This window comes from Mytilus edulis, chromosome 14 (genome assembly GCF_963676685.1).
Source record: "Mytilus edulis chromosome 14, xbMytEdul2.2, whole genome shotgun sequence".
In the NCBI taxonomy this organism is placed as follows: Eukaryota; Metazoa; Mollusca; class Bivalvia; order Mytilida; family Mytilidae; genus Mytilus; species Mytilus edulis.
Window position 1 is genome coordinate 39,495,875 of NC_092357.1, and position 26,836 is coordinate 39,522,710.

Consider the following 26,836-nt stretch of genomic DNA (forward strand, 5'->3'; position numbering starts at 1 on the left):
TAATAAAGTTGATTAATAAACCTCATATATTTTGGAGATGAAAAAATAGTTAAAGTTAAACCCGGCAAACAAACAAAGTGTTATCGTGCAAAATATACTGCTGGAATAATAATAGTATTTTCTTTTGAATTAAAATCATCTCAAGAAGTTTAAAAATATATTTTATTTATTCATTGTGAAAAAAAAATAAAAAAAATTTAATAACATTCTATATAAGTATATATATTGTTGAAAGTTCCAGTATTCAATAAAAGTAAAACATTTAAAAACCTTAAACTGGTCAGTTTTTCGGATTTTTCTTTTTTCCTTTACATTTTTGTCTTATAAAACTCAAATTCCAATTTTTAGGATTAACAAATTTATGATACAAAATAGAAAACTAGTTTTGAGTTTATGATGGACAACATGGTAAAAAAGTTGGTCCATAAGGTACACAATTGCTTTTATAAGGGATACAACACGGTATATATTGGGTACGAAATGGCAGAGTTATGAAATAGTCAATGTACGAAATGACTAGCTACCGTGTAAATGTTCCATCCTCCAAAGCATCCAGAAAATCATGAAATCGCAATGACTGTTAAACTTATGAACTGGCCATAATCAAATACTGCAATATTAATACAATTTTTAAAGTAGAAAGTCCATGATATAATTCCATATTTTCCCAAACAAATCAGTTTCTATTGCTGAATCGGTTGTCCACGTCTGCTGGATCACCACTTACTATAAACTTGAAAAAAAAATCGTTAATAAAATTTGGCTGGACTCCAATATCATATTAGAAACGACCGTCAGCTCACCTGATTGTATAATCTTGCGCAATATGTCTGAAGTCACAGTATTTATTCAAAATTGATGTGCACACACTGTAACTGATGGGTTGTCAATTGAAACTATAAGTTAATCAGCAATCGGCCCAACTATTGAATAGCTACAACAACTGAGAAAAAATTGCAAAAAAAACCCCGTTATGTCCTTTGTTAGGAAAAGAGCAATTAGTTTTCATCAACCAGACACAGTGACGTCATCAAAATGAAAATCAGAAAACAACTGAACTCCGAGGAAGAAAGCAAAACGGAAAGTCCCTAATCAAATGGCAAAATCAAAAGCTCAAACATGTCAAACGAAAGGACAAAAACTGTCATATTCCTGACTTGGTACAGGCATTTTCTTATGTAGAAAATAGTGGATTGAACCTTGTTTTATAGCCAGCTTAACCGCTCACTTGCATGACAGTCGCATCAAATTTCATTAAATTGACAACGACAACAACACAATGACACTGTATCACTGTTTGTGTATAGCACTATGAATCATGTACTACTAGTATCTTATCTTTTGTTTGGTTTAGATGCAAAAAGGTTACCTTTTGCTGATAAATGATAAAGACTTCTTTGTGAATATTCAATTATATAAGTATGTCACAAGCTTAAAATAGCTTTCAAGAAATATAATAATAATGATTTCTATGTTCAACAATCTGTTGCATAGTTATTTAGTTAATAGGGCATGTTCAACTCGAAAATACACATTGATTTGTTAAGTTATATGATAAAAAATTTCAAGACAGAAGAACAAAGAACAGTATCACGGTGGGTATGGTTGTCCTGCGAGAGAACGTTCTGTGCTGGTGATTTGGTCCTGTCATGTGCTGGTGGGTCCTGATTCTGTGCTGTCGGGTTTGTTTACATTGTATCAGAACGGCAATAAAACGACTGTTTTGTCGTTTAATTTTTCTCTGATGTGTCATAAGTACCATGCAAAGTATATTACAACAATATTATATTGCAAAAGTAGTGAAAGTTCGTTAAACGGAATTGTCTGACGCTGTGCTGGTGATAAGAAAAACGGTCCTGGTTCTGTGCTCCTATGTCCTGGTTCTGTGCTCCTATGTCCTGGTTCTGTGCCTTTATATTTTTTTTTAAAGTGGCATATATTCAAGATCATTGATGCTGTACTGTTATTGACTAATTAACTGTTGTCTGCTTTCTTGAAGTTGACATTGTTGTGAATCTGTTTACTGTTATTATGAGAGAAAAAATACCCCTATTTTTTTAATTTTTTTAAAATTAACTGTAATCTTATTTATTGGCCTGTTAATGGAACCCTTCTTGCCGCCTTTTAAGATAAGAAAATATGTTTACGATTTTCGGGATTACGATCATTTTGCAAGATCACCAAAATACGTTGTAATTTATACAATACTTATATAAAGTAGATGATGTGGTATGTTTGTTGTCAATGGACAAATTTCCATAAGAAACCAAAGGAAGTATGTGTTAACAACCATACGTCATCGTACGACCTTCATCAATAACCCATAAAATAAAAATGTAAAAGGTTTTGCATAAAAATGTAGAGCAAAAATATAGAACAAAGGAATTTCTGAGCGTTTGAAACATATGTCTTTAGCAGCTTAAAACACATTTGTGTGTGAACAATTTAGTGCTGACTATAAGAATGACAATAGTATTGCGGGTTTGTTTGGTTTTTTTTGGGGGGGGGATTAGTAAGAGCGAGGTTACAGTGAAAGTTTTAAGCTTGGAATAGTTTCTCGTAAGATTTAAAAGTTGTATTTTAAAAGAAAAATGTATCTTATAGCTATTAAGAATCACTTGCTGTATCTGTAAGATTTTTTCAACATATTTTTTTTGTCTGAACGGTTATCAGGTATTTTTTTTTTCTCGAAAGTTCGATAGGCCACTAAAAAAAAATTCACTATTTTATGAAAGGGCAGACTAGAATATGTCAGAGAATGAAGACGAGATAACCTTTGTACAGAGATTTTTGTTATGTTTAGCATGTCGGGATCAACACAAGGGTACATTATCCTTAAAGATCTATTTAAAAGTATTTGAAACTACCGTTTGCTTTGTTAACTGTGCCTTCAATTTCAAAAAATTAAGATATCTCGTAGCTTCATACTACCAATTGAGTAAATAACAAGTATATAGGTTTAAAAAAGAAATTCTTAGATTAAACATCCAAACAATCATAGCAAGCAATTTGATCAATGGTTTGCTTTGCATATATTTATAGAAGAGCTGTAAATTCTTTAAAAAAAATTATGTCCTAGATTGTTAAATCCTCAACAAAATCTCAATAACTTTGTTGGAACGAATAAAGGTTTTAAATCAAATTTTCGTGGACTTTTTAGCTTCCACCCTGACGAGACATGTTAGCTGTTCGTATGCTGTTGCACCTGACGCACGGAAACTTTCACATTTCCATCTTCTTTTCTGAAATATTTTTCCCAGCTCATACTTGACAGGATTGTTATCCTAGTGAAAGGTGTAACCAATGAATTGAACACAAGTTAAAAATTCCACAATACTGTATAATTCATTTTAGTGTCAATTTGTTCGAAAAAAGTCGAAAAGAAGAGAGTTTTTAATGTCATAATTATCTGTCGCTTTCTAGATCTATGCTTAGCATTTATTTCAGATGACATGGACTCCTCACCCTGGTGACCCTGCTGCCTTTCGTCACTTTATCCGTATACATATATTAATAGATAAACAAAAGGCTGCAACTGGTATTTTTGTATTTAAAATGATTCGTTGTAACGAGAATATTTGTGGTGAATGGAAACTGTGAGGGTCAAAATCTTAAATTGCTTATAAATGTTGCTGGACCCAGTTTCTTTATCTGATCTGAATTTTCTGAAATGTGCAAGGTAGATAGACATTGGCCTTTTGATTTATTTTACTCGATAAGTTTTTACCTAATTGCTTGAACTTTTGCAATATTAAAGCCGATTTCAATGACAGTGTAGACAAAGGGAATATCTTTGGTTATCTTGCTTGCTGAACAGAAAAGTCATTGTTAGATTATGTAAACTACCCTACTTTAAGAGTAGACTAGTCCGACAAATGACACATCTTTCTGTCTGTAGGACCAGGCTACTTTGAAAGGAGGGTAGTATACCTTACCTAACAATGACTTCACGGTTTAACTAAAAAGCAAGCTAACCAAAGATATTACCTTTGTCTACATACTCAATGGAATCGGCTGTAACTAAAAACTCGAATACATTTTAACAGACAGTGGTCATGTTTGTTGATGAATATTGTTTTTCCTAGATTCACTCTTGAAAAATCATTTGGTAACATTTGGTCAAGTAATTTCAGAAAAGATCTTTTTGTAATTGCGGACGCCAAGACAATACATGAACCTCACACGACCCCTCGACACAGGTGAGCTTATATATGATCTTATAGCGATTCGGGTTGATAACCAGTTGAAATTAAGCCAGTTTTTTGTGCGTGTAGATTTGTATTGTTTTAAACTGTTATGACCTTTTAAAGTTAAATGTAGGTGTTTAATCTAATGTTACGGCCAGAAATCGCCTTTAAATTGTAGCCAACAAAAGACACAAATCAGTTATAAAAATTAACAAGATTTATTATACAAAAGTTTACAAGAAGTATTACACAAATATTACTGTCAACTTAACTGTCTAAATATGAGTCCAATCTTTTATCTTTATCTGTATCCGGATATCTTTCGGAATACAATCTGAATATTACGGTCACAATCCAGTATGATGTTGTTTGTAGAATAAAAGTGTCAATCCAAATGTTATGAATATAAATGTCTATCGATGTCTAAGTCCAAGTCCAAGCGAGAGTTCTAGAGTGAGTTTAACTTTAGTGTCTGTATATATATATATTTGTCATGGAAGATTCTAGAACAGTCTATAATGGAACATCCTAGAAAGTTACAACAGAAGTTTCTAGTAAAATGTAGAAGTTTATATAATGCATCTTTTATTAGGATCATTCTGGAAAGTTCCAATCATTCTGTAAAAAGATTTCTAAACTGCACAATTCTAAAATTATTCTGTAAACAACTATCAGGCCACACAATACAAATCAGACCAACATAAATAAATACAATAATTACAATATCATAACACTAAGAATTCCTTTTTAAACTTATATACTTGTTATTTACTCAATTGGTAGTATGAAGCTACGAGATATTTTAATTTTTGAAATTGAAGGCACAGTTAACAAAGCAAACGGTAGTTTCAAATACTTTTAAATAGATCTTTAAGGATAATGTACCCTTGTGTTGATCCCGACATGCTAAACATAACAAAAATCTCTGTACAAAGGTTATCTCGTCTTCATTCTCTGACATATTCTAGTCTGCCCTTTCATAAAATAGTGAATTTTTTTTAGTGGCCGATCGAACTTTCGAAAAGAAAAAAAATACCTGATAACCGTTCAGACAAAAAAATTATGTTGAAAAAATCTTACAGATACAGCAAGTGATTCTTAATAGCTATAAGATACATTTTTCTTTTAAAATACAACTTTTAAATCTTACGAGAAACTATTCCAAGCTTAAAACTTTCGCTGTAACCTCGCTCTAACTAATCCCCCCCCCCCCCCCAAAAAAAACCCAAACAAACAAACCCGCAATACTATTGTCATTCTTATAGTCAGCACTAAATTGTTCACACACAAATGTGTTTTAAGCTGCTAAAGACATATGTTTCAAACGCTCAGAAATTCCTTTGTTCTATATTTTTGCTCTACATTTTTATGCAAAACCTTTTACATTTTTATTTTATGGGTTATTGATGAAGGTCGTACGATGACGTATGGTTGTTAACACATACTTCCTTTGGTTTCTTATGGAAATTTGTCCATTGACAACAAACATACCACATCATCTACTTTATATAAGTATTGTATAAATTACAACGTATTTTGGTGATCTTGCAAAATGATCGTAATCCCGAAAATCGTAAACATATTTTCTTATCTTAAAAGGCGGCAAGAAGGGTTCCATTAACAGGCCATTAAATCAGATTACAGTAAATTTAAAAAAAAGAAAAAAAAAGGGGTATTTTTTCTCTCATAATAACAGTAAACAGATTCACAACAATGTCAATTTCCAGAAAGCAGACAACAGTTAATTAGTCAATAACAGTACAGCATCAATGATCTTGAATATATGCCACTTTCAAAAAAATATAAAGGCACAGAACCAGGACATAGGAGCACAGAACCAGGACCGTTTTTCTTATCACCAGCACAGCGTCAGGACAATTCCGTTTAACGAACTTTCACTACTTTTGCAATATAATATTGTTGTAATATACTTTGCATGGTACTTATGACACATCAAAGAAAAATTAAGCAACAAAACAGTCGTTTTATTGCCGTTCTGATACAATGTAAACAAACCCACCAGCACAGAATCAGGACCCACCAGAACCTGACAGGACCAAATCACCAGCACAGAACGTTCTCTCGCAGGACAACCATACCCACCGTGTAAATGTAGAATTCTCATACCTGAGGAGATCAGCATTAAAGGTAAGACTACATCTGATTTACAAATTAGTAGGAAATAATTATTTAATTGGTCATTACCAAATCTCTGGGATTGATAAATTATTGTATCAACCTCATCGACAGTCAATAAATGTTTAGTATAAACAAGTGTTTGTACAAGAAACGAACTGCTACTTGTTTTAAAACTAAATACATTATCTAATCATTATTTATAGGTGCAATATATATACCAGTCAGTCATTATAAAGGGGAAAGAGAAAGTCAGCGCGGGTTAAAGATGTTCGACGACCTTCCAATCAACACTAAGACTGTTAGAATCTCGCGTGAAAATGTACAACTGGCCTGCATTGTTTGTACATTAGGTTTAGGAATTCTAGTTATCATCGATTATTTATTGAAATTCTTTAAGTATGACCACGGAAGTTCTAACAGTTTGTTCCTTGCTTTTTTATCGGATTTTTTCATTATAGCGTTGGGTCTGTGGCCTGGCTAAAATCAACATATCAATTACATGGAATAAGTAAATTCTTATTTGATGTCTATTCATTCCCCGTCGTGTGTTTCCTTTTTACATTCACAGTGGTATGCACCAAAGAACATCCAGGAGATTTCCGGAAAATAAAATTTGCATATACTGTTTACATTTCCATATTTTTGCTAGCGGTTTTAGGACTTGGGGTTGTTCGAAGCTGCAGTAACCAACATGCACACGATGATGTTATACTGAACACATCTGACAAGTTTTCAAATGATGACATTCGAAAAAGCAAATGTGGGATGTATTCCGATATGTTCACAATATTTGTCTTGAAATGTTATACTTCATGCTCTTATTACGTCTTTGAGTATGTTTTTATCTATGCTCCTTTCACTGCGATCCTGGTGTGGAATATAAAAGAAAGTATGCTCAGCGGTCAACAAGGTAAATTGATGTGGTTTGTTTATTTATGAAATGTTTCTCTATATTTTTGCCTCTGTAAATAAACTGTAGTAATACATTAATAAGACGGACACTTAACGAAAATTCAAGGTCGGCATACTATAAATGCTCATTGTGCAATATGTAAAATATTAGACTCCCAAATTCCCGACAGGAAATTCAATTTTGTTTAGATACTACAAAGTTCTGCCGCCAAGAAATCATTAAACAACACATTACCTACCAAGAATAAGCAATAAGGTGGCGATGTTTTGGCCCTGGGACTACTGCCAGGAATTTACTTACGCTTTGAAATAGCAACGAAAACATATAAATAAAAATAAAGTTTCTTTTTAATTAATTAAAGTTCCTGGTTATGTTTCTTGTGCAAATGTTGGAATGACATGGTATATTGTCGGTTCCTGTTTCACTAAGTATGTAACCTTTAGACGTTATCGTATTCTCACCTCCTCACTGAAGAGAGTCCAAGTGCTTTTTGATTAACTGATAGATGGCACAACACTGTTATCACATAGGTTGGCTCAATTTGCCAAGGGTGAATAGGATTGGAGTGGATCGTAACCCTTGGCTAGCGAAGATGAAGGCTTTCAACAATGAAAAAATACTAATTTGGCATAGCAAGTTTTAACAGACAAGAAATACTAATTTGGCAAAGGTTTTAAATAAAAAAAAAAAACCAATGAAACCAATTTGTATTGCTATGATGTGTTATATATTTTATCCAATGTGAAGGGTTTTTTTTCAACATACATCTGTTCCATCTTTCTTATAATTATTCTAATTTATTTTGCAGGACAGCATCACCAGCTATGTATCACGTGTGACAGTACAATTAGGCTACAGCGATATTTCTTAATGTTCCTGATGTTTGTTATTTTGGATTGTTAACTTTTATTGCACTTTATTGCCACAAGATCTTATTCCATGCATGACATTGTGTATGGCGTATCCTCTTTTACTGTCGTATTTTGTATATAAAAGTCTTTATCAGGAAAATTACCTTCATCATCGCTGCAAACAAAGATTATATGATTTTCATGAACCCGAAAAGGAAGAAAGAACGATTGTAATGTAAATATAATCAGCATATTTGTTGGAATAAAAAAATAAAAAATCATCAGATGTTTCATTTTTACATTACTACTTCATTTGGATAAAAAGAAAGACTTAACAAAATATTTAGCCATGTACACCTGATCACTGAATAGTTTATTTTAAGTCGAGGTGAATGAGATGTCATCTTACACTCCTTGCAGCCTCAAACCAAGTATTGTTAAAAAAGTGTAAAGAATGGTTATTGAAGTGCATATCTAATCATGAAATTCAAAACAGACGACTCGAACGGGAATTATATGCCGTATGCCATATACTACTGACATAAACTTCTAAAAATGAGGTTATATACCGAATATTGTTGACCATCTATGAAAATTTACTGGAGAAAATATCTCATGAAAAACGTAAACAAAGTGGCATTAGATAAAAAGGGACATTCAAACCTTAACCGTCGAAAAAGGAAAATGCATTGGCAAAGAATGAGGCCTATCATGTGGGTTTCCAGTAATCACATAATCACAATTTGTTTTTCAAAATGAAATATAATAACATAATCATCAATTATTATTTATAACAAGATAATCAAATAATAAAAAAAAACAGTTCTAGATTATCAAATAATCAAATAATCATGAAATGATTGTTCTGGTAACCAAATAATCACTACAAAAGCGATCAAGTAATCACATAAGCAAAAATATTTATGAGGAGGCTCAAGAATGAAAGACGTAGAAAAGACAAACACACTATTTTCCGAAACAACAGCGACGTTGCTTTACTATTTAAACTGTCGTTAGAGTCAACGAAGCGTATAGCAAAGAGGACGTTACAACTGATTCAGAATAACAGCAGAATGATCTGAGTGTGCGGGTAAAGGTAGACTCTTTGGTTAGATTGCTTGTTAGCTGAACCGTGAAGTCGTTATTATATTAGGAATACTACCCTCCTTTCGGAGTAGTCTAATCCTACAGACAGATAGATTGGTTATCTGTCGGACAAGTCTACTTTTAAAGGAGGGTAGTTTACCTAACCTAATAATTTACTAAGTCTATTGAGATAAAACAGAATTTAAGTACATTTGTAGTTAATAACTTAAGTGTAGTCACCATTTGTTTTAATAGAAACTCGAAATTTAATTGAAGTGAGAATATTCCAGTTTATCTGAGATAATCCAAAGATATCTGTGATAAATTAGAAGGATTAATTTTTTTTAAAGAGAAACGTAGGATACCAGAGTGACATTCAAGTGCATATGTCGAAAATAAACAGACAATGCCATGGATAAAAATAAAAAGACCAAAAAGCCAAAAAATAAAACACAACGCACAACTAAGAAAACTAAAGACCGAGCAACACGAATTACGAGCTAATTAAAATGGTTATGGCGTGCCATACACGTGTCATTCATAGACCTTATGTTTTTCGCTCATTTGCATTCCTATGATTAGAAATTCATAACTGCATTATACAATATTTTTTTCTGCTGTTATTATTGACAAGCAGAGCCGTAGAAAACACTTTTTTGAAAATAAATCAGAAGAATTAAAAAAAATAAATGAAACTTGAACGTATAAGCCAACAAAAGCATATATTATATAATTTTCAAAAGTGGAATAAATCCATGCCATGCATTCACATTATATACAATAAATTACAAAAGCACAAAGTACAGTCTTCATAAAAAAAAAACAGGAGGTGAGCCCGGATATATTGGACGATAAACACGCAGTAAAATTGAGAAAGGAAATGGGGGAAAAGTGTCTGCTCTTGTAGTGAAACATGAATTTTTCATCCGCTCGACATTAAGCAACCTGAAAATACCGAACTTCATTATTTTTTAATTGAAACGGAAATGGCAAAATCAAAACTATAACAGATCAAACTGCAGATGCACAAAGATCTATGTGAATGACACAGGTTCTTAAGATCCTTTACTTATTTCATACCCTTACAATTTCGTACTTCATGGAATATTTATAACTATGCCATTTTGTACCTCGTGGAATATTTATATGTATGCCTTTTCGTACCTCGTGGAATATTCATGTGCATGCCATTTCGTAGCTCGTGAAATATTTATATGTATGTCATTTCGTACAGATAATTACTCCTTAGTTGATTAATAAACCTCATATTTTTTTGAGATGAAAAGTTAGTTAAGGTTAAACCCGGCAAATAAACAAAGTGTCATCGTGAGAAATTTTCTACTGCTGGAATAATAATAGTATTTTCTTTTGAATTAAAATCATCTCAAGAAGTTTAAAAACATATTTTATTGATTTATTGTGAAACAAAATAAATAATAATAACATTCTACACAAGCATTAATTTTGCTGAAAGTTCCAATAAACATGATAAAGGGTAAAACATTTAAAATCCTTAAAACTGGTAAGTTTTTAGGATTTTTCTTTTTTCTTTTACATTTTTGTTTCACAAAATCTCCAATACCAATTTTTACGATTAGCAAATTTATGATACAAAATAGAAAACAAGTTTTGAGTTTATGACGTACAACATGGTAAAAAAAGTTAGGCAAAAGGGACACAATTGCTTAGATAATGGGTACAACACGGTAGATGTTGGGTACGAAATGGTTATTTCAGGTATTTCAGTTATGAAATAGTCAATGTACGAAATCACTAGCTACCGTGTAAATGTTCCATCCTCTAAAGCATCCAAAAAATCGTAAAATCGCAATGACTGTTAAACTTATGAACTGGTCAAACGAAAGGACAAAAACTGTCATATTCCTGGATGGTACAGGTATTTTCTTCTGAAGAAAATGGTGGATTGAACCTTGTTTTATATCCAGCTTAACCTCTCACTTGTATGACAGTCGCATCAATTTCATTATATTGACAACGACAACGACACAATGACACCGTATCACTGTTTGTGTATAGCACTATGAATCATGTACTACTAGTATCTTATCTTTTGTTTGGTTTCGATGAAAAAAGGTTACCTTTTGCTGATAAATGATAAACACTTCTATGTGAATATTCAATTATATAAGTATGTCACAAGCTTTAAATAGCTTTTAGGAAATATAAAAATAATTATAGTTTTTTATGTTCAACAATCTGTTGCATAGTTAATAGACCATTTACAACTCGAACTTACACATTGATTTGTAAAGTTATATGATAAAGAATTATTTCAAGACAGAAGAACAAAGAACGGTATGTTAGATAGATATTTCTATGACAATTTATATTTCGTAAGCTTCATCATAAAGGGTTTTCTATTTTGATATATAGTGACAATTTGATTAACTTACATTTATGTCTCCTTTGAAATATTTTATTAATAGTCAATAATATAAGGTTTTTTAAATATCTTTGCTAAAATGTCATACTTTTCGATATGAGTTCAAATCAACGACATTTTGAGATAAAAAGTAATCATATCATGCATGAACAATATCATAAACATTTATATAAATAAATGTATTAAATGCAATTTTAATAGTTTCCAGCATAATTTAGAAAATTACTTTACAAATTTTTCCAAACAGTGTTCATTATGTTTTGTTGATTTTTTTTTATCGTCAATATAAAAATGTATCATGCTGCTGTTTTTCCCTCTGTTGAAGCATATGTAAGAAAGATTTCATATCGGATGTACTACATTTGGGGTCCGACGTCCGGTAACTTTTCACTTTTGAACTTCTACGTGAGAACTACTAAACAGTATTAATATATTAAACTGTTATTTTTCTCTATTGTTGAAGCATATGATAAAAAGATCATAACATGTCACTTTTTATATCAGATGTATTATCAGCCTCGGTCAATATCAGCCCTCGAGTCTTTGGCTCTTGGGCTGATTTTGAACCTTGGGCTGATAATACATCTGATATGAAAAATGCCATATAATAATCTGATAGTATCAACCTCATCGACAGCCAATAAATGTTTAGTATAAACAAGTGCTTGTACAAGATACGTAACTGCTCCTTGTTTTAAAACTAAATACATTATCTAATTTGGAAGTTGCTACTTATTACAAGTTAAAATATATGATAAAATTTCCACAAAAAAAAAAAACATCGAAAAAGGAAGGAAAATATAAACAAAAATGTTCATAAACCTACGTCATTGAAGTTCATTTGGATAAACTATTTATAGGCACACGTTAGCTGTTCAAAATTTTATATTAACCGTTCATGATTTTCCGCGTTCAACAATGTTTTGCTAAAGAAAATGCCATCTGTTTTCGCCGTATTTAGAAATGATTTATCTATCCCAGAGATAAATCATTGTTTCAAAAGTTAATACATGTATAATATCTATGAAATGAGAATTTAGATCTCCCTAAACATTTGGTTTGTTCTCCGGTCCTATGCAATGAGAAGTTAGACCTCCCAAAACATTTGGTTTGTTCTCCGGTCCTATGCAATGAGAAGTTAGATCTCCCGAAACATTTGGTTTGTTCTCCGGTCCTATGCAATGAAAAGATAGATCTCCCTAAACATTTGGTTTGTTCTCCGGTCCTATGCAATGAAAAGTTAGATCTCCCGAAACATTTGGTTTGTTCTCCGGTCCTCTGTAATGAAAAGATAGATCTCCCTAAACATTTGGTTTGTTCTCCGGTCCTATGCAATGAGAAGTTAGACCTCCATAAACATTTGGTTTGTTCTCTGGTCCTATTCAATGAAAAGTTAGATCTCCCTAAACATTTGGTTTGTTCTCCGGTCCTATGCAATGTAAAGTTAGATCTCCCTAAACATTTGGTTTGTTCTCCGGTCCTATGCAATGAAAAGTTAGATATCCCTAAACATTTGGTTTGTTCTCCGGTCCTATGCAATGAAAAGTTAGATCTCCCGAAACATTTGGTTTGTTCTCCGGTCCTATGCAATGAAAACATAGATCTCCCTAAACATTTGGTTTGTTCTCCGGTCCTATGCAATGAAAAGTTAGATCTCCCTAAACATTTAGTTTGTTCACCGGTCCTATGCAATGAAAAGTTAGATCTCCCGAAACATTTGGTTTGTTTTCCGGTCCTATGCTATGAGAAGTTAGATCTCCCTAAACATTTGGTTTGTTCTCCGGTCCTATGCAATGAGAAGTAGATCTCCGTAAACATTTGGTTTGTTCTCCGGTCCTATGCAATGAAAAGTTAGATCTCCCGAAACATTTGGTTTGTTCTCCGGTCATATGCAATGAGAAGTTAGATCTCCAGAATCATTTGGTTTGTTCTCCGGTCCTATGCAATGAGAAGTTAGATCTCCCGAAACATTTGGTTTGTTTTCCGGTCCTATGCAATGAGAAGTTAGATCTCCCTAAACATTTGGTTTGTTCTCCGGTCCTATGCAATGAGAAGTAGATCTCCGTAAACATTTGGTTTGTTCTCCGGTCCTATGCAATGAAAAGTTAGATCTCCCTAAACATTTGGTTTGTTTTCCGGTCCTATGCAATGAGAAGTTAGATCTCCCGAATCATTTGGTTTGTTCTCCGGTCCTATGCAATGAGAAGTTAGATCTCCCGAAACATTTGGTTTGATCTCTGGTTATATGCAATGAAAATTTAGATCTCCCTAAACATTTGGTTTGTTCTCCGGTCCTATGCATTGAAAAGTTTGATCTCCCTAAACATTTGGTTTGTTCTCCGGTCCTATGCAAGGAGAAGTTAGATCTCCCGGAACATTTGGTTTGTTCTCCGGTCCTTTGCAATGAGAAGTTAGATCTCCCGAATCATTTGGTTTGTTCTCCGGTCCTATGCATTGAAAAGTTTGATCTCCCTAAACATTTGGTCTGTTCTCCGGTCCTATGCAATGAGAAGTTAGATCTCCCTAAACATTTGGTTTGTTCTCCGGTCCTATGCAAGGAGAAGTTAGATCTCCCGGAACATTTGGTTTGTTCTCCGGTCCTTTGCAATGAGAAGTTAGATCTCCCGAAACATTTGGTTTATTCTCCGGTCCTATGCACAATATGTATTTGTTTAGGGGCCAGGTGAAGGACGCCTCCGGGTGCGGGAATTTCTCGCTGTATTGAAGACCTGTTGGTGACCTTCTGATGTTGTTTGCTATATGGTCGGGTTGTTGTCTTTTTGGCACATTCCCCATTTCTACGTTCGCTCGTAAGATATTTTTTTAATAAAACAAACTGATTGGTGTCGCGGTTATTCAAATATATTCGTCAAATGTTTGGGTATTTTTACAATTGCTATCAATTAATATTTTTAAATTTTTACTTTGATTATAGAACCAATAGAACAGTTCGTCACTACAAAGATAAGGAAAGAAAAAAAGGAAAGCAGCGGTGAAAGATGTTCAACATTCCTACAATCAACTCTTTTAAAATATTCAATGAATATTTTCAATTAGCCTGCGTTGTTTTGTCTGTGGGTTTAGGGATGCTGGTAATTATCGCATATCTATCGAAATTCTTTAAGTATGACTATATAAGTTCAAACAGTTTGTTCTTTGCTATGTTTATCGGATTTTTTCACCATAGCTTTGCATCAATGATCTGGCTGAAATCAACATATCATATACATGGAATAAGTGATTTCGGATTTGATGTTTATACATTTCCCGTGGCATGTTTCTCATTTACATTCGCCGTGATCTGCACCAAAGAATTGAGGAAAATATAATTTGCATTTACAGTTTACATTTTTAAGTTCGTGTTATTAGTTTTTGGAACTTGGGTTGTTCGCAGCTTCAATAACCATTACTCACACGGTAACGTTACGTTAAAAGGCACTTCCAATGCTTTTAATAATAGCGTTTTGAAAAGCAAATGTGGAATATTTGAAAATATGTTCACAATATCTGTGTTGCAATGCTACAATTCATTCTGGTATTGTATTTATGAATATGTTTTTATGCTTGCTCCTTTTACGATGATCCTGCTCTGGAATAGAAAGGAAAGTGTGTTCAGTCGCGGGCAACAAGGTAAATTGATGTATTTTGTTAAAATTTGAAATGTTTCTAGATATTATTGCAATATTTGAAATTTTAAACTTCTGCTATTGAGCTGCGAGTAGTTATTAATAAGACAGAAACTTCATGAAAAATATAACTGAAGATCAGCATACTACAATTGTATGTTAAGACATATATCGAGTTTTAGAAACATTCGTAAGGGTTCCACGGAACCCAGTGTCTCGCCTACTTTTGCTGTTAATCGCAGACTCAACAAAAATGAGGAAACACATCAATAAAAATTTCCCTCTCGATACTGTCTTTTGATTGAAAGAAGCTTCCAAGTTTGGTAAAAAATCCAGGATAGTTTATGAATCTAATAAATGTTTTATAAACTTTAACTGCAGACTGTATGTAATGTTAACTGGAAGAAAAACTAAGTCCATTTATAAGTAAAATACGGAAAAGTGGAGATTTATTTTTACAAAATTTTCTTTTTGATACTATCTTATGATCATAAACAAGCTTCTGTCCAAGTTTGGTACAAATCAAGGATAGTTTATGAAAGTTATTAAACTAAAGTCGAAGGCTCGACAAAAATGCCAAAATATCAACCGGATATGAATACATTTTTGAGAAACGGTCATTAAACGTACAAACAAACAAAACCGTAACTTTCACTGTTATTGCTATGTTTTGGCCCTTGGAAAAACCATGAAATTCTAACAAGATTTTGATTAAGAACTGAATCTTTACAATATTTTGGAATTCTGGTCTTAAGGTTCAAGTGAATTTTACTCATCATTTGACATCCATCGTTGGTCGTTGTCGTCGTCGCTAACTTTACAAAAATCTTGTTCTGTAAACCAACTTGGTCAAAGTTAACCATATTTGGTCACAATTAACATTTTGGTATAAAGTTTTTAAAATGTGTTCATAACCCTGTCTGTCGATTAAAATGAGCAACATGTCTAGAAATAGAACACTGGGGTAACGTTTTGTCGAATATAATGAAAACCGGTATAAATAGAGAAAAAAAAACAGCAGGAGAAATGGGTAGGATGTTGAAATCTACCTGCTGTCGATTTAAGTCAAAATTATCAGACGATTCCTTATAGGAGTTATTGCCCTTTAATATCATATTTTATGATCATTTTTCAATTTTGTCTTATATTTTGAAAACTATAATAGACAGAGAGTAATTTCTAACTATGACCACAAGTTAGATGGAAATATCTACAAATAAATTTAGATGGGCGAAATTGTCAGACTTCTCCTAAATGGAGTTATTGCTCTTCAATGACAATTTTTACGAAGATTTTCGTGTTTGTCATTTATCTTGAATACAAATCTGCTCCTCTGAAAATGCTTGGCCAAATCTACGAGCCTCTTGCCTTTATTAGTCTTGTATTATTTTTAATTTTAGTTTCTTGTGTATAATTTGGAGTTTAGGATGGCGTTCATAATCACTGATCAGAACTAGTATTTATATTTGTGTATGGGCCAGCTGAAGGACGTCTCCGGGTACGGGAATTTCTCGCTGCATTGAAAGCCTATTGGTGACCTTCTGCTTTTGTATGTTCTATGGTCGGGTTGTTGTCTCTTTGACACATTCCCCATTTCCATTCTCATTTTTATTTGCCATAATCATTTTTCGGGTATCTAGTATAAATTATTAGCTTGGTAATTAAAATGGCTTGCATAACTTAAAATAGTCCGAAAGGGTCAAAATGCATTATATTGAAAACCGAAACGAATAGAGAAAATCTGTTATTTCGGGATGTTAAGATTATCCTCACGTCTATTTAGTAAAACACCTATTTATAGATGACTCATGTATGAGTAATTACCCTTAAATGTCAAAATTCTAAATCTTTTTTTCTGTTTTTTTCTTTTATTTTCAAACAATAACTGATAGAGAGGATTTTTTAATTGGACAAATGATGAGAAAGACAAGATCTAAAATTAGATTGACATGACCGAAATTGCCAGACTATTCCTTATTGGAGTTATTGCTCTTCAATAACAAATACAGGTTCCCGTAAGGCCTTCAACAATGAAGAAAAACCAAAGGCAAATCATGCTTCAACAGTCCAGAAATATATCAAATACGTCTCTCACAAAAGCAAACAATCAATAAAACCGATCTTTATTTCTATGATGTGTCATATTAACCTATGAGATGATAGTATGTTATTTTAAATGTCAGCAGTGAATAAATGATAGCAGTGAATAAATGACAGCAGTGAATAAATGTCAGCAGTGAATAAATGTCAGCAGTGAATAAATAATCTACATCTGATCTATCTTTCTACTCATTTTCAAAATTTGCATTTTTCAGGTCTGCATCATCAGCTGTGTTTGACGTGTGACAGTACAATTAGGCTACAGCGATATATCTTAATATTCATGATGTGTGTGATTTGGATTGTGCGACCAACTTTCTGGATTGTAAACTTTCATTACAAGTTATTGCCACAAGATATTATTCCATGCAATGCAATGTGCATGTTGTATACCCTTTTACTATCGTATTTTATATACAATGGTCTTTATCGGGAAGATTTCTTTTATCATCGCTGAAAACATAGATTATATGATTTTTATTATCCGGAAAAGCAAGAAAAAACGCTCTCAGTGTAAACTCTATCAATATATTTATTAAATTTGACAAAAATGGTTTGATCTGTGGTTATATTACTACTACAACTGATTAAAACATTTTACGTGGACGAAGCTTCAAATGCAATACGCTTATCTCTATGCGTATACAAAACAAGCAAATCAGTCCAATTTCATTGATAAATTTGGTGAATATTTCATCAAACGAAAAGTCTGCAAAATGATATTATCGTATTTTGTAACAAGAAGAAGTGATAGGTATGCTTCCAAATTCAAATGTAAACACTTGGCGTTTTCAGGTTTTTCTAATTTTGTTTGCATAAGAAAGTAATAAAATTGGTTAAAAAGAACATTCTCAGGTGAAAAAAAGTTAATCTTTATTTATTTGTTATAGGATAAATAATATGTCAATATATAGCGAGAATTCAGAATGTCGGCTTCCCTTAGCCACATACAGTTGGATTGAGAAAGTTACGCTTGTTGTCATCCGATCAGTACCACTGATGCATTATAATAATTTCATTCCGACAGATTGTTATAAATCAAAGTTGATGTTTTATACGATATGACACTCTACTTCCATGGAGTAATTCAATGAAACCTTTCATACAAGTTGACACTGATTTGTGTTCGTTACTCACCTTGAAACTGAATACACATGACTTTCGAATGAAGTCACATGACTTTCAAATAAAGACACACGCGTTTATCATTTATTGGTATTAAGATAGTTTTTTTTCAAACAGGGTTGTGTAATAGTTATTCGTTATCTATTTCATATGTTTTACAATCAGAACAATATGCATGATTACAATAAAGAAAATTATTTTTTAAGCATGTGAGGTAAAATAAACCAGATAAAAACATATCCTATCTATGGGGCTTTCACAGTTGCGAAAGTTACTGTATGTGTCCTATTACTATCGAAATAATTTATGGTCAACGTAGATCACTCGCTATTACTCGGGATAAAATTATCGAATATAAATGCCAAACCCATGATTAAATGAATTCAACTACTTCAACTGCATGTAAGGAAGAAGAATGATTACATATTAGAAAAGTTTTTTCAAAAGACAAATCTGAAAAATAACACACAAAATTTATGAAACATATTCTTGGAGTTAACAGAAAAACAAGTTATTTTGCTGTTCTGTCTGGACTAGGAAGATTTCCTAAGATACATTTTAAAAATTTATTGCAAATACTTAAATATGCTTACATGTAGGATGGTTTTTGTATTCTTGTCTTTCGTTTTTGCCAAACGGCTTTGTCTATTAGCCTTTTTGTTTTTCGTTGTTGACATATTTGGTTGTTTTTATAATAATTAAGATTATACCCCAATGTTGAATACTGTATCCCTATTTTTTTTTTTTTACATTTTTACCTATTATGTATGTTTTTTTTTTGTTAATACATCGTTGTCAATATATTGGAATTTTATGCGACTGTCATTCAAACGAGGTCTTCATTTCATCTTCTGCTATGGGATTGTCAGTTTATAATTTTCCTCGGAGTTCAACATTTTGTATGAAAATTTCCTGAGTGATTGGAAAGATTTTTAATAAATACTGATAAATACTAATAAAAAATAATGATAAAGGGAACTCTTGCAATTGATGTTTTTGTTGGTGCAAAGAATTTTTTGAAATTTAAAGATAGAAAATTAAGCAGTATGAAAGATCAGAATAAGTGCACACCAACTTAAATAAGAGACGAATATATATGCAAAAAAACATAAAGAAAAACTAAAAAGGTTATGAAAAAAATGTACGTTGGATGAATTCGAAGTTGAAGACGAACATCATTTTAAAGGTGAATGTCTCCTTTATTATCTCTTGAAAAAAGAGTTAAACTTTATGATAAAATTTTGATAAGTTGTAAACTTTTGTAATATCAAACACAAGTGCCAAGTTCATTAGGCTTTTAATTCAAGAAAAGTTAAAAGTATTCAAAATTATTTGAATTCATATTAATAAATGTTTTGAACTCAGAAAACTGTCAATTTAATACATGTATTAGTTTATTATATTCATACTATATGTGATTTTCAAAAATATTTCTGGCTATTGTAAACCAATCATTATAATAACTTACTTTGCTTTTCAAGGGGCCTTTCATTGGATTAAAAATATCTTATCTGATCTTATCTGTATCTTAACTAAATCAATGACATTCTCAAATTTCGACAAAAACAGTTTCTATCAATTCATTGAGTTAACCGAGAGGTCATTTACTTAATTTTAACATTTCTTTACGGATTTTCCTGAATGCGTATTTAGCTGCGATAAACCAGGTTTGCCTAAAACAAAGTAAGATTAATTATTCAAAGTGGTTATGGACTTCTATATACGTATCCTCTGAGATTTATTGTTATACAATAATTTTCGATCATTTAAATTTATAAAAAAATCATCATCGTTTTTTTTCACATTTTCCGTTATGATTAATGACAAGATGTGTCACATTAAGAACTTTCTAAAAATAAATCAGAATAATAGAATACAAATTTTGAGTGGTAAATTTAAAAACGGAATACGATTTTTGACTTTTAATATCAACCTTGATATATTTATTCTTTTTCTGAGACCATCAAAACCGTCGATTTGAATGTCTCATCAAATCATTTTGAGATATTGTCATTTATTTGAGGCATGATCGACAGCACTCATGCCACATCTTATATCTATTTGCTGACCGGTGTTTTATACATTTGACATTGATACTTTGAAAACAATAGAAACATATGTTGCCACCATTAACTGAAATTTAAGCTCATTTATATATATATAAATCAATGTACTGTTTCGTGGTTCTCCATTCTTCATTCAACTAAACATGTTAAGTATTTTTGCTGTTGCGCTTAGTTTATTTGTCCTGTACGGTGACGTCTTGATTGCGAGGAGCCATGCAGAAGGCAATTCTGGTATGTTACATACTTTCATGTTATAAATCATTAATTATAAGTAAAGACTGTGTAGGCATGCGCAGTCAATATATCTAAATTAACATTATTATGTCACTTAATATGTCGTAATGCATATGACGCAAAAACAATTTAACTAATATTGCTGTTGACAAAACATGTTTGCTTGAAAATTATATTAATTAACAATCCCAACCCTCTACAAACACATTTGATTATAAAATGGTCACATTTCGGTTGAATTAAAATAACAGAGATACAAAAGATACCTGAAGCAGAGACACATATGATGGTAATTGAAGTTTCAAAGTTGAGGAAATCGGAATTTTGATTTGAAGTTTACAGTAGGGTTGTAAAGAGTTTGATAATGTAACTGTTTAGATCGATAATTGATGGGCTCGAAATCGAATCAGCTTTAGTCTTTTACTTATGTTTCGGAAATTTACAAAGAAATTACTAAAGAAAATCGTCTGTCAATTTTAAAAGTAAAAATTCTATACGATATATACCACTGATCTTCAGTGAACTTCCATATCGCTGATACTGCGGTGCAATCGTCAACCTTGCAGGTCGATCTTTATACAATGTAAGTGCAAGTAAAACAGTATGAAAGCAGGTGGAGTTTATTTTATTACTATTATTAATCTGCTGATTTGTCGCCTACATTCAGGATTATGTTAAGTTTCTCAAAATCCGTTACTGCCACTGTTTCTCAACTATATGCTGAGATTGCATAACTGGTAGCTCGATCGTCTTTGTAATATTTCAAGGATTTAACGTAGAATTTTCGTTGTGGTTGCATTCTATAAGTGTATAATCAAATGTTGGTACACTAGCAACATAAATAAGTATGTGTTGTAATGCATGTAAACACTTCCAGTGGTGCGCATCATAAATAACTGTACTTGGTTCGATTTAACCAATGTAGAAAAGTAAACGCATAACAATACGCACATTTAAATTCAGTTCAAGAGAAGTCCGAGTCTGATGTCAGAAGATGTAACCAAAGAAAATAAACAAAATGACAATAATACATAAATAACAACAGACTACTAGCAGTTAACTGACATGCCAGCTCCAGACTTCAATTAAACTGACTGAAAGATTATGATTTCATCATATGAACATCAGGCACAATCCTTCCCGTTAGGGGTTTAGTATCATACCATCATAACATATATGAGAAGAACATAACCCGTGTCATGCCAACAACTGTATTTAGAATAAATGTGTTTAGTTCCGATGCAAAGACCTTATCAGTGACTCAATATTAACACCAAAATATACAATCTTTAATGACTTGACAACAGTATCGTAATTATATCCCTTCTTAATAAGTCTATTCAAAGGTTTTGTAAGTTTCTGAGGTGAATACTGACACCTTTGTGCTTTATAAAGAATATTTCCATAAAAATTGGATGTGAAATACCTGAACGTATTAGAAGTCTGCATGTTGAGCTTTATTTACGAATGATGTCTTTATACCGATGATAAAATTTAGTAAATGTTTTGACTAGTTTGTGATATCGAAAACCCTGGTGTAATAATTTTTCAGTAATACATATATTTCTCTCGTTAAAATCTAAAACATTGTTACATACACGAGCGAATCGTACAAGTTGAGATATATAAACACCGTAAGATGGTGACAAGGGAACGTCACCATCTAAAAACGGATAATTAACGATAGGAAATGAAAAATCATCCCTTTTATCATAAATTTTAGTATTCAGCTTTCCATTAGTGATATAGATATCAAGATCGAGAAAAGGGCAGTGGTCATTGTTAGTATTAGCTTTATTTAAAGTAAGTTCAACAGGATAAATTTCATTAATATACATACTGAAGTCGTCATTATTGAGAGCCAAAATATCATCCAAATATCTAAAAGTATTATTAAATTTGTTTATCAGATGTTGTTTCGATGGGTCTTTGCTTATTTTTGTCATAAATTGTAACTCATAACAATACAAAAACAGGTCCGCAATAAGTGGTGCACAGTTAGTCCCCATTGGAATTCCGACAATCTGACGATATACGGAATCCCCAAAGCGAACAAAAATGCTATCTAGTAAAAATTCAGACTACTTCTGCTAATTTTGAACATCTCGAGCTCGTGAAAGTTAGAGTAAACTATATGCAATGTTCTATTCTGAAACTATGAGAAATTTTTTTATATAATCAATATGTTTTATAAATCTCTACTTAAATATTTCGTTAGTATCATGACTGTTTGTCAGAAAAATATAGATAAAATTTGCACAATGAACAGGAATCCGATGTTCCGTAGTTGTCGTTTGTTTAATATGTGTTTCTCGTTTCTCGTTTTTTTTTATATAGATTAGACCGTTGGTTTTCCCGTTTGAATGGTTTTACACTAATAATATTTTGGGGCCCTTTATAGCTTGTTGTTCTGTGTGAGCCAAGGCTCCGTGTTGAAGACCGTACCTTGACCTATAATGGTTTACTTTTTTCAATTGTGACTTGGATGGAGAGTTGTATCATTGGCACTCATACCACATCTTCCTATATCTATATATGTTGATATCAAAGTGATAGCTCTTAAAATATTGATCTAATTTCAATAAAAATCTTACTTCTATATCATTGGATAATAACTTTCTGTTTCATCTTTTTATGAATTATTGATATTTACATGATATACATATAATATTAACTACCATTTCAAATGAATAAAATGTGCAATTTATCAACACGACCGTATCATTCTTATACTTAATTCAATATCTGCTAATATCTAAACATAAAGTATTGGTTCAACATTATTTGGCTTAAACACGGGGTTTGATGCATGAACTAGACCGCTAACTCACAAACATGCACAAACTCCTTCAGTTTGTAAGTTAATGGCATCAGTAACCACCAGAAATACTGTTTCCATCCTATTTTGGACGCATTATACTAACAACTGTCTTTATTTATTACATGTAGGTGGGAAGAGCTAACACTTAATGAAAATATGCATATGCAAGCATATATATGTAAACTGGTGTATATAATGTACTATGTTAATTTAATCTTGAACTTCCTATTTCCCAGAAGAATGCAAGTACCCATTTCGCACAATAGGGGATAGTTGTTACTTCATAAGCAAAGAGAAAGCGACTGCAGATAAAGCATTTGTAAGTTTATAAATAGTGTTGAATTGTTTAGATATGTAGTAAAATTATGTATGTATGCTCCAAATCTTTCGTATGTATGACTGTCTAAACATTTGGTCTCGGGTGCACCAGAAACTAGTTGTTTAACAAGTTGGTACGATACATTATATTATTTCAGGCAATTGAGGTTTCCCATGTTTGATATCTGATAATTACATATCGTATCATAGTTTATTGTAAAGGAGTTTATTGATGTACAAAGTCACAAAGTCACAATCTGAATCACATCGGAATAACAACATTTCAGATTTGTGAAGTACACACTTAATGGCAATTATGACGCTCATAAATGAAAGAAGAATTAAATGCAACATTTGAAATTTATTCTAAATTGTTTCTAGAGGTCATTTCAGTTAGATGACTTGACAGTTTTTCTAGACTGATTACGAGTCATTAGATCGACATACTGTTTGGACACTTGTTTTTTTTATAATATGAATAAAAGGAGTTTTGGAGTATGCGTAAATGAGACAGGATCCTTGCGACTCATAAACTATAAACATCTGGTTTAAATCATAGTTAATGGCGGAAGAAAACCCCTAAAAAACAACATTATGCTTTCAGGACCGGAAGTAATATTTAAATGTATATGTTGCATAATCTAATATTTATCAAAACTATTGGATGTAATAAAATAACCTGAATTTAATTTGACTGATAAGTGCGTTAACAAAACCTTTCAAAAGACATAGCAAATAATATCATATTGTATTCATTTTGAAATTTTATCAAATCTTTACATACATTACAAAATTTAACTTTATCTTCTTACTAGGCACTGTGTTTACGGCGTGGTGCATACCTTGCCAATTTTGAGACTCTGGAAGAAACCATGTTGATGAAATATGAACTTCAACTAATGAAAACAGGTATATTAGCAAACATCACTGTTTAAATGATATTTTTCAGCTCGATTTCAAATCAAACAATATGGTTTATTTATGTATGAGTCCTGGCCGACGTAAAATAAGTTTAGAAATATATCTAAAATGTCTTATTCCGTTCTCATGATAACAAATATTTGCATTATATTTTTCATTATTTTCACTCAGTGTTTTAGCAAATCATACAGTCATAATTCATAAATCTATATATCTTACTGACAATGCAGTTCATCATAGCATTGTAAGATTTCAAAGGTATTTATGAAATGATCATGTGTCTTTTTTTCAAGGTTTACACTTCCATGTCGGAGGGCGCAATATAAACAGATACGTCCCTGACGGAGACTGGAGATGGATACAGAAGGGTAAAATGAATAAGATGACATACAAAGCTTTCGGTGCTAGACAACCTGAAAGATCAAATTCTGCCCCACAAGACTGCATGATGTTTTATGCAGGAGAAAGATATACCTTCCACGATGTATACTGTGACCATCCGTCATTGAGAAGTGGATATATTTGCGAGAAATGATAATAATAAATATATTTTGATGATTGCTGTTTTGTTGTCATTGCAAACATGCAGTTTTTGGAAAATACACGAGAGGATGCACATTCATTTTTAGATAGTTAACAATACTGGTATTTACTGGTCATGTTGCTGTGCTTTTTTTTTTATTTGAGGATCTTTACTTTTCTCTTTGATACTTTTCAAATAATTTTAGACACTTGTACCATATCTTTTTCTACAAGATCAAATGCAATGATTGTGTTTTTTTTCGTGAAGTAAAAGAGTACTGTGATACAATCTAACGTAATCCCTTATTATATGATGACATTCTTGCTTCTGATAACACCATGACCTCTGTTTTAAAGTGCATTGGTTGCGTTTTATCACAGTTGTGTAATGGTCATATTCCAAATATTTCCATATAAAATGGTGTTTTAAGCACGATGTAAATATTACATGGTAGTGAGTTGACTATGCTAATCTGCAAAACAAGGCCGCAGATACCATGAAATCAAAGGAAGGACAAAATCCGTTTAAAATTTAAGTTTATCATTTTCCACAGAGACTTCAAGGCGAACAACTGCTGTTATGTTAGCAAAACAATAATCCAGTTTCAAAGATTATAGAATCGTCGAGATTTGCCCCCCCCCCCCAAAAAAAAGAAGAATTTACATGCACAACACAGAAGATGGCTTACTTACACCAATTCCACAAAATAAAGGTTACAGTACTTTTTTTATAATCTGAAAACGGGAAATTATCTTTCTTTTTACATTGAACCACTTCTAATGTCCAAATGCTTATTGACTTGAAACTGATACCAAATTATGAAGCTAAATATCTACATTCAGATTACAGCGGAACACTTCCGAGATAACATTGTATATCACATTTTTTAAAAAAATATATGATTTGATTTAAGGTTATATACAACCTAAATTCACACAACGGACTCGGTATGAAGTAGCAATCTATAAAAGGAGTAGGTCCTGTAAGGACCGATTTTGGCCTCAAATTTCAGGTTCATCTGACGAAAGATTTTGACCACTTTTTAAATACTTTTAAAAGTGTCTATTTAATTTGAATTAATTAGTTTTTGGGAAAGATTTTAACTGATTTAGTCATTAAAAACGATCCGATTCAAGCTTAAATATGAAAAATCTACCAAATATGCCGAAAAATGTCACTTTTCAGATGGTTTTTGGAAAAAATGAAATGGGCCGCATCCGTCTTCATCCTCAACTTTTATATATGTTATGTATTATCATCAAATACAACTTACATTTCAATATTAAGGATGAACACGAATGCGGCCACTTTCGTTTTACACGAAAACCGTCTAAAATTTAACTAAAATTCTAGAATTGTGAAGAAATTTAGCATGACTTAATGGTGCTAGTACCGGATATATATGCATTGTATAGTCAAAAACAGCCCATATTTATGTAGCAGAAGCATTCTACTGTCCAATAAATAACTAAAAGTTTACATTTTAACAATTTTGTAAAACTGTTATATTTTAGGGCCAAAA

General features: G+C 32.0%; 2 protein-coding genes across 2 annotated transcripts in view; both read left to right on the top strand.

The window, feature by feature from the left end:
- The window catches only part of LOC139503477 (uncharacterized), a 210,555-nt gene that overhangs the window by 145,526 nt on the left and 38,193 nt on the right, over nt 1–26,836 (top strand). The window lies entirely within an intron of this gene.
- LOC139504188 (C-type lectin domain family 6 member A-like) lies at nt 20,608–25,326 on the top strand. The gene is made up of 4 exons (XM_071294253.1): nt 20,608–20,728; nt 23,789–23,871; nt 24,686–24,779; nt 25,085–25,326. The coding sequence occupies exons 1-4, from the start codon at nt 20,641–20,643 to the stop codon at nt 25,324–25,326; spliced, it is 507 nt and encodes a 168-aa protein (XP_071150354.1). The 5' UTR covers nt 20,608–20,640.